An 8,835-nucleotide genomic window follows, 5' to 3' on the forward strand; every position below is an offset into this window, starting at 1 on the left:
GGAATAGCCACTGCTATTAATTGCATCAGTAGCATGGGATCTTCTTAGTTTTGGGTACTTGTCAGGTTCTTATGGCCTGGTTTGGCCTCTGTTGGAAACAGGATGCTGGGCTTGATGGATCCTTGGTCTGACCCAGTATGGCATGTTCTTATGTTCTTAAAACAAAAGGTCAAGCAAAAGAAAGGATTACCAAAGAGGTAAAGTGAGGTGACAAAAGTTTTTTCAGATATATCAGAGAATGAAGGAAGGTCCGCAGTGGTATAGTGAAAGTGAAATGTGACAAGGAACAATGTGTGGAGAGAGCAGAGAAATGGCAGCAATATTAAACAAATACTTTGGTTCAGTTCACTAAAGATGATCCCGGAGAAGGACCATTGCTGGTAGACACCTGTAGGTTGGGATGGGTAGACGAAACTCTGTTTATGAAACAGAACGTATGGGAAGAGAAAGGCAAACCAAAAGTGGACAAGACCATGGGGAACAGATGCGGTACTTCCCAGGATGCTGGGGGAGCTCAGAGATGTGCTGGCAGGTTCGCTGTTCAATAATCCCTGGAAATGGGTGCCGTGGGATTGAAGAAGAGCGATGGTGGTCCCACTTCACGTGGGAGCAGAGAGAAGGCACGAAACTTCAGGCCTGTTAGCATCGCATTGGTGGTGGGAAAATTAATGGAGACGCTGCTGAAGGAAAGGATAATGAACTATCTGCAATCTGGTGGGTTGTTGGACCAGAGTCAGCATGGATTCACCAGGGGAAGGTCCTGATTGACTTTTTTGATTGGGTGACTAGAAAACTGTATCGAGGAAGAGCGCTCGATGTGATCTACTTGGATTTCAGCAAAGCTTTTGATTCAGTCCCGCACAGGAGACTTGCGAATAAAATGAGAAGCTTGGGAGTGAGCACCAATGCGGTGGCATGGATTATAAACTGATTGATAGGAGATAGCGTGTAATGGTAAATGGAACCTACTCTGAAGAGAGAGCTGTGTTAAGCAGAGTGCCACAGGGATTGGTGTTGGGACCAGTTCTGTTCAATATCTTTGTGAGCGACATTGCAGAAGGGATAAAAAGTAAAGTTTGTCTATTTGCACATGATACTAAGATCTGTAACAGAATGGACACGCAGGAAGGAGTAGAGAGAATGAGAGAGGATTTAAGAAAGCTTGAACAGTGGGTGAAGATTTGGCAGCTGGGATTCAATGCCAAGAAATGCAGTCGTGCATCTGGGGTGCAGTAATCCAAAAGAGCTGAATATGATAGGGGGTGAAAGACTGATGTGCACGGACCAAGAGAGGGATCTTGGGGTTATAGTGTCGGGGGATCTGAAGATGGTAAAGCTTTGTGACAAGGCGATAGCTAAAGCCAGAAGAAATGCTGGGCTACATAGAAAGAAGAGTAACCGGTAAGAAAAAGGAGGCGCTGATGCCCTTGTACAGGTCCTTGGAGTATTATGTTCAGTTCTGGAGCCCGTATCTCAAAAGAAATAGAGACAGGATGGAAGCAGTCCAGAGAAGGGCGACAAAAATGGTGTGGGGTCTGTATCGGAAGAGCTATGAGGAGAGGCTGAAGGATCTGAATATGTATACCCTGGAAGACAGGAGGCGCAGAGGGGATCTGATACTGACCTTCAGATACCTAAAAGGTTTCAATGATGAATGGACTTCAAACCTTTTCCGCTGGAAATAAAATAGAACTAGGGGTCATGAAATGAAACTCCAGGGGGCGACTCAGAACCAACGCCACAAAATATTTCTTCATGGAGAGGGTGGTGGAGGCCTGGAATGCCCTACTGGAGGAGGTGGTGAAGAAGAAAACAGTCAAAGAATTCAAAGGGGCATGGGATAAACACTGTGGATCCCTAAAGGCTAGAGAACGGAAATGAGATAAGCGAGCAGGGGGGGGGGGTAACCTTGCTGGTACAGCGGTTACTACTCTTAGCAGAAGGCATGGAGATTACTACCCTTAACCAATATGCTTTGATGCTTTTAATGCAACTGCACTTTTGCTCACTGAATAGACGGCAGGGGGAAAAGAGGAATTTGATTCAGACAACAACCAAGGGCCCCAACTTCTATGATTTGGGATACTGTTATGCGGACATAAGGGAAAAAGCACAGGGCTGCTTCTACAACCAAGTCCTAAAGGAAACGATGAAAGCATTCATGGGGGTAACTTGCTGGTGCGGCAGTTACTAGCTTTAACCAATAAGCCTTGATACTTTTGGTGTAACTCCAAAATTGCTCTCTGCTTCTAAGGATGAGGGTGGGGGTGGGGGGTGAAGGAAAGAGAAATTTGGATTCAGAGACAATCAATATGAGCCATGACTTTATTTTTTTTTTTTTTTTTTTTAATAGTCTGGGGTACTGATGCGCAGACATTAAGAAAAAAAAAAACAAACCACAGGACTGCTTCTACAGCCAAGTCCATAAGCAAAGCACATGAAGCAGCACTGACTGATGCATGGGGGTAACCTGCATGGCGCCCAGATACTGCCATGGGAGCTTGCTGGGCAGACTGGATGGACCATTGGTCCTTGTCTGCCATCATTTCTATGTTTCTATGGCCACTAGCTGCTGTTATTGCTTGCTAACTGGAACTCCCTCCACCAAGGGGCAATGAATGCTGCCTTCACAGCATTCCCCAGCACCAGCTGGGAAGCACAGGACCCAACTCAGAAATTTGCATCTAGGTCCTCCACTTGACAGTTACAACACTGCCACTAAGCCACCAGGCCAGGCTCCGGCATATCCTCTTTCTAATGAAGCACAAGCAAGTTACCATCAGTGCTCCTGCTGCTGCTGGGCATGAGATGAATGGGGCTAGCAGAGGAACCGGATTACCAGATAAGTTGCCAGTGGGTGTCTAGCCAGAAAGACACCACTTGACAAAGACATGTGGTGTCTTTGTCAAGCTGACCTTCAATGTTTTTTTCCATTAACTTAAATCTATTACCCCCATTTCTGCTCCACTCTCCTCCCTGACTTCTGTTCGTTTTCTCACTAACTCATGTCCTTCCCTAACAATTCACCTGTCGCTCCAATAGAAAGCAGTTTCAAGATACCAAAACCTATGTTTATTCTTCAGCCACTTAACTGCTTCTGATGAAATGATATAAAGTTAATACCCTTCCTGCCACACATCTCTCCACAGGGCATTCAATTTATCCTGAAATCACACTCTGGAAGCATAAGAACAGAAATGGCACATTACTGGTGACAAAACTCAGCAACACGATGTACTTAAACCCAAAACAGGAAACATGGGGAAAGTCGCATCAAATAAACTTGACAGTCCACAACACGGTCTCAAATGATTTTTAAATAAGCAACAATCAACAAAAATTAAGAAGGCCATGATTGAATGAAGGTGCACGTACCTTCAAAGTCCTGTAAGATGTGACCATCTTTAAAAGGTAGCGTCTGTTTTTTCTGCTGGTCCAGCATACTGTGCACCGTGATGAACTCCGCATCCAGCGCTACGACGTAAGGGAAGCACACCGCCGCGCCAATCACGTTCTCGGACCAGCGAACAGGGGCCCGCTGGGAAATCCCCGCCACTGTCGCAAACATGCCTGCAAGGAAGCGTACAAAGAGAAAATGAAGGGAGCTGCTGCTGCTGCCGCCAAGTCAGGCACAGGTATTAATGTGCAAGCATACACTGTTCCAATTCCTACATGGAAGGACAGAGGAAAATCTGGTGTCCTTTCAAAAAAAAAATCTAATGCAGCTATTTCAGACTGAGTTACTGTTATTAGCTACAAGGGAATATGGGATCACTGCAAACGGACAACACCACTAATCAAAACATGTCTCATTTCATTCCTTACTAATAAGCTTGAAATGTATCTTATCCAGCACATGTTAAGCAACATTTGAAAAGTGCAGCTGAAAATAGTAATATCCATTCTGTATTAAGTACAAGTATTACTCTAAAGTCCTTGGTTTATAATTCTTTAAGCTCCTCTGCTGGATTCCCAGGAGCAAGAGTGTCTTTGATGACATCAAAGACACTCTTATTCCACCAATTCATGCAGACTGTATGTCGTCATTTATGACCCCCAAGATAGCAAGGACCAGCAGAATCCCATGTACACCGTGTTATTTGTGACTTGCTCGCCAAGACAGCTGCTGACATACCTGCAGAGAAACTGAAAGGAAGCAGCTACGAGAGTTTAAAAAATATAAGGACATAAACTCGGTTCTGGAAGTTTAACGTAGTATGCCATTTCTACACACTGGTACGACTTGAGTTCTGCTAGACCAGCCCAGAACCTACCCAAGAACATGGGGTCAAGCATGGTATGATCATGAGACTCACTCATTTTCTAAGGGTGCTTGTTCAGTCATGTGAGCCCTATGACATATTAGGGGAAAAACCAAACACAAATGGAGAAATTACAGTACTCTAGCAGTGGGCTACTGAATTGGATTAGGACCACACCCCCTTACTGCCTGGAGCGAGGTCATAAAAGAGGTGTGTCCTCTGTCTCCATCAGTTGTGGAGGAGGAAAATCCCAAACATGACTAGACTAGCAGGACTCAATGCAGAGAAAATTATCTGATAATTTAACAGTGCTCCTCATTGTAGGGGATGCGTATATACATAGCTCTCATTTAAAAACTGATGTGTTAAAAAGGAGCTGAAGAAAGAAAATTATCAGGTAAGAGTAATTTAACCTTCTTTTTCTTCCTGCTAGACCAGTCATTACATATGGGATCTACCAAAGCTACTCCTTGCTGCTGCGGGTGGAAGACAGGACTATCGTAATAATGCCTGCCCCATGCCCAGTCTGTAATGTTTAACAAAAGAGAGCAAGGAAGACCAGACAGCTGCCTTGCAAATTACCTCAAGAGAGGCTGAAGCTGCCTCTGCCCAGGTTGATCTTTGCGGCCTTGTGGAGTGAACCAGGAGTGCAACCAGGAGCTGCTTACCTGACAGTAGTTAGGCCAACGAGATGGCCTCCTGTATCCATCTAGCTTTGATGGCCTTGAAGGCCCTTTCCCATTTCCAGGCGCCAAACACCACAAACAGTTAAAAACATTTGTTACCTTCAGATATCTCAAGAAAATCCAACCAACATCTAACAGGCATAGGCATTGAAAAGGAAGGCAAAGAGAAAATTTGAAAAGAAGCTTGCCATGGAAGCAAAAACTTAAAATAAAGACTTTTATATGTACATTCAAAGTAAAAAGCCTGCGAGGGAGTCAGCTGGACCATTAGATGATCAAGGTGTAAGAGAGGCATTTAGGGATGACAAAGCCATTGCAGAGAGACTAAATGAATTCTTTACTTCAGTCTTCAACAAGGAAGATGTAAGAGAGATCCTCAAGCCAGAAATAATATTCAAAGGTGATGATGCAGAGGAATTGAAACAAATCTCAGTCTGAAAGATGTACTAGGGCAAACTGACAAAGTAAAGAGTAGCAAATCACCTGGACCAAATGGTATTAATCTCAGAGTACTGAAAGAACTGAAAAATGAAATTGTGGACCTATTATTAGTAATTTGTGAACTATCATTAAAATAGTCTATGGGGCCTGAAGACTGGAGGGTTGCCAAGGTAATGTCAATTTTTAAAATGGGAGCAAGGGGTGATCCAGGAAACTAAAGACCAACGAGTCTGACACCTGTGTCAGGCAAAATGGTGGAAACCATCATAAAGAACACAATTGCTGAACATATGGATAGGCATAGTTTAATGAGACAAAGCCAACACAGATTTAGCCAAGGGAAGTCTTACCTCACAAATTTGCTACATTATTTTGAGAGTGTAAACAAACATGTGGATAAAGGTGAGTCAATAAGGGGCAGATTTTTAAAAAATACGCGAGTTCCTTCAGTAACCTAGGATGCATACCATCCGGTCCAGGTGGACTGTTTAACCATGAAGCGCCAATAATTTTCTGAGTAGCACATGCCAATATTTAAGAGTTTTTAAGAAGGAAATCTGTCAGGCACTTTAGGTATATATACTAAGAATTCTGGTTTCCAGAACAGCTTCTAAATAATTAATAAAGACCTAATAAAACCCAGACTGAGCTTTTAGCACTGTGAAGAGGCTCACTCCATCCTCATACAGCTCTTCCAGGTAACCAAAATGGGTAGAAAAGAAGTAACTAGACTTCTTTTTCTCTCTCTATATATATATTTAATTTGCTATTTTTGTGCATTGGCCACTCTAAATAATGCTTCAAAAAACATATTTGCACCACCTTTTTAGCAGATTTAATAATCTACCAATGAATTGTGGTGCATTAAACACCTGGTGAGAGAGCAATGAGAAGCCTAGCCATTTTCAGTTTGATAAGAAGGAATTAAGGAGTCTCCCTCCCAAGAAGGAAAGGCTTGCAACTGTCTTTTCATTGGACTAACTTCCAAGACCTGATACTCAAAAGTTAGTCACAAACGTGTAAAGCTGGTCCAATAAACAGGTATCACCTAAAACTTAGCTGGTGGACCACTAAAAACAATGGCCTGTCCAACTCTTGCCCCACACTCCATCAGCAACTATAAGTTACAGGAGTAGAGATTCGTTTGTTTGATTTCCTCCCACCCTAATCAAAAAAGATATTCCGCTGCTCCCCTTATTTGTTAGCCTTTATTTCTATATAAAATGATTACCATGACTTCCAAACCATTCTGTTTAAAACAAAGCATATACAGGCTTACCTAATCCTCCTGGCCCAGCCAGCAGGAACTCCTGCCTGCCTATGCGCTTGACGATGGGCCGCTTTTCCTCACTGCTATAGGGAAAGAGATCCTGCGAGGCGCCCGTGCTATAGTTCAGGATAATATACTGGGTGGTGAGTGCCAGACAGAGAAAGTGACCATCAATAGCCACAGCAATGGGCTGCTCCGGGGTGGAGACCTCCTTCAGGATCTGCACCCGGTCCTCGTAGACGTGGAAGACCTGGATCGTGCGGCGCTTGACGGACACAATGCACACCTCCACGCAAAAGGGATCCCCGCTCAGCGGGTTCTCGTTCAGGGTGAACGTGACGGCGCCTTTGATGCGGGCCCCGCTGGGCACGGGCTCCAGGCTCAGCATGTGCACCAGGCTGACCGTGCAGTCGCACAGCACCAGCAGCCGGTTCAGCGCCGAGGCGGCCCGCAGCTCGTTCACCGGCTTCCTGGCGCCCAGCTGGCGCTGGAGCTGGCGGGAGGCGGAGAAGGTGCTGTGGCCCGGCCCGGTGCCGCTGCGCTCCTCCAGCAGCAGGTGGTGGACGACGCCGTCGCGGGTGCCCAGGTAGAGGTTGCGGCCGCAGCATTCCAGGCACTCGATGTGGGTCGGAGCCCTGTCCGCCGGCGGCGGCGGCAGCAGCTGTTCCCGGTCCACGGCGCACACCAGCCGGAAGGCCTGCACGCTCATGGTGGGCAGACGGGGGGGGGACAGCACGGCGCCCTCCGTCACCCTAGCAGAGTCGGAGGGGGAAAACCGAATGCCTCCACCATGGAAACAGTCCCAGCGCCCAACCGGTCCCCCGGCGTTGCCAGATAAAGAGGTTTTCCTGCCAAAGTCGGACGTTTTAACTTATAGACAGGTTCTCTTTTTTTTCTGCAAACGGCTTTATTCACCGTTCTGTCAAGGACAACCGTCCACGTCTGTTTCCCCCCCCTCCTCCTCCTCCTCCTCGCTTCCACCATCAGTTCTGGCCTACACCGGTGGAATAGCCAGGGCCGGGGGGGGCTCTGCGCATGCGTACCAACCCGGAAACGTCGCTGGCAGCCTGCCGGCGACCCCTTGGCATCCCAACAGCCGCTTCCGGTCTCGAGCTGATTTCATGTACTGCGCATGCTTCGTCTGCTTGCAGCTGCTGCTGCTTGCTCCTTTCACAGGTCCAGCGCAGAGTAACCCTGATGTGTGGTTTTTTGGTCCAGCGCTGGGCACAGATAGAATAACGGGAGGGGAAATGTTTACACATTTTTATTGCAACTAATATTTTTCGTAGTTCATGAGCATAGTGCATGTGAATGCGTGGAGAAGGGGGCCGGTTGGGGGATGGAAAGCCCGCGGCGTCGGTGAAGAATTGCGAGGGCACAGAAGACGTGGCCTGACTGAGCGATGAGTCCGAACTCCTGGTGTAAGCTGGTGCTCGGTTCTTATGCTCACGAAGACTGAATGAAGTTTGAACGCGTCTCAGTAACAGGCGGTTGTTATGGGAACGTGAAGCCCGAGCATGGCATTGTGCTAGTGCTGAATCGGCCTTTCTAGCACCCCCCCCCCCCCCCCCAGGAGAAGTTTTGAAAACTGCCCTGTTTTCTGTTGGTAGTGAGGTCCCTTGCACTAATAAATGAGTAACTTAAAAAGCTCCTCAGACCTTTGTGGTGAGCATCATGGGGCTCTATAAAGGATAGCCTCTGACAATTTTTTTTAGGTTCTCCAACTCAACTTTCCCGTGCAGTTTGAATGTCATTGCAACTTTCTTTGGCTTTAGGAGCAAACTGCTGCTCCCCATAGAACTATAGTCAATTGATTAGCTCCTTGTATAACCAACAAGCTGCATCATTAGAGCAGTATCTGGCTTTCCTTTGCACAGGGGACTGTGAGGGCACTGAAGGAGCTTAATGCAGGAATACATTTCGAGTTTCTAATTGACAGTTCTGAGCATTAGCCATTGGGCTACTTTTTTTTTTTTTTTTTTTAGACAATTCCAAACTGAGCATCTTCTATTTTTAGATCTATGTTTTGAAGTGCTTTATGGATCCAAAATGTGGGCATAACTGGAACTTAAAGTGGAATTGGGATGGAAGCATGAAAAGAGCAAGTGCTGGACACTGCACAGAAGTCTGGGCCTTTGAATGGAAGTCCATCTTCTCTACAGTGAATCTGTAAATT

The 8,835-nt window shown here is 46.1% G+C and overlaps 1 protein-coding gene across 1 annotated transcript in view; it reads right to left on the reverse strand.

Annotated features, from left to right (window-relative positions):
* TGFBRAP1 (transforming growth factor beta receptor associated protein 1) overlaps positions 1–7,697 on the reverse strand; it is a 61,369-nt gene extending 53,672 nt beyond the window's left edge. Inside the window, exons 1-2 of the mRNA XM_029604849.1 lie at positions 6,669–7,697; positions 3,376–3,570 (exon numbers count right to left, since the gene is read on the reverse strand). Of these exons, the coding sequence (XP_029460709.1) occupies positions 3,376–3,570; positions 6,669–7,368 (895 nt within the window). The 5' untranslated portion in view covers positions 7,369–7,697. The remainder of the gene's footprint in view (positions 1–3,375; positions 3,571–6,668) is intronic.
* Positions 7,698–8,835: the final 1,138 nt, after the last annotated feature.

The sequence above is a fragment of the Rhinatrema bivittatum genome, chromosome 5 (genome assembly GCF_901001135.1).
Source record: "Rhinatrema bivittatum chromosome 5, aRhiBiv1.1, whole genome shotgun sequence".
In the NCBI taxonomy this organism is placed as follows: Eukaryota; Metazoa; Chordata; class Amphibia; order Gymnophiona; family Rhinatrematidae; genus Rhinatrema; species Rhinatrema bivittatum.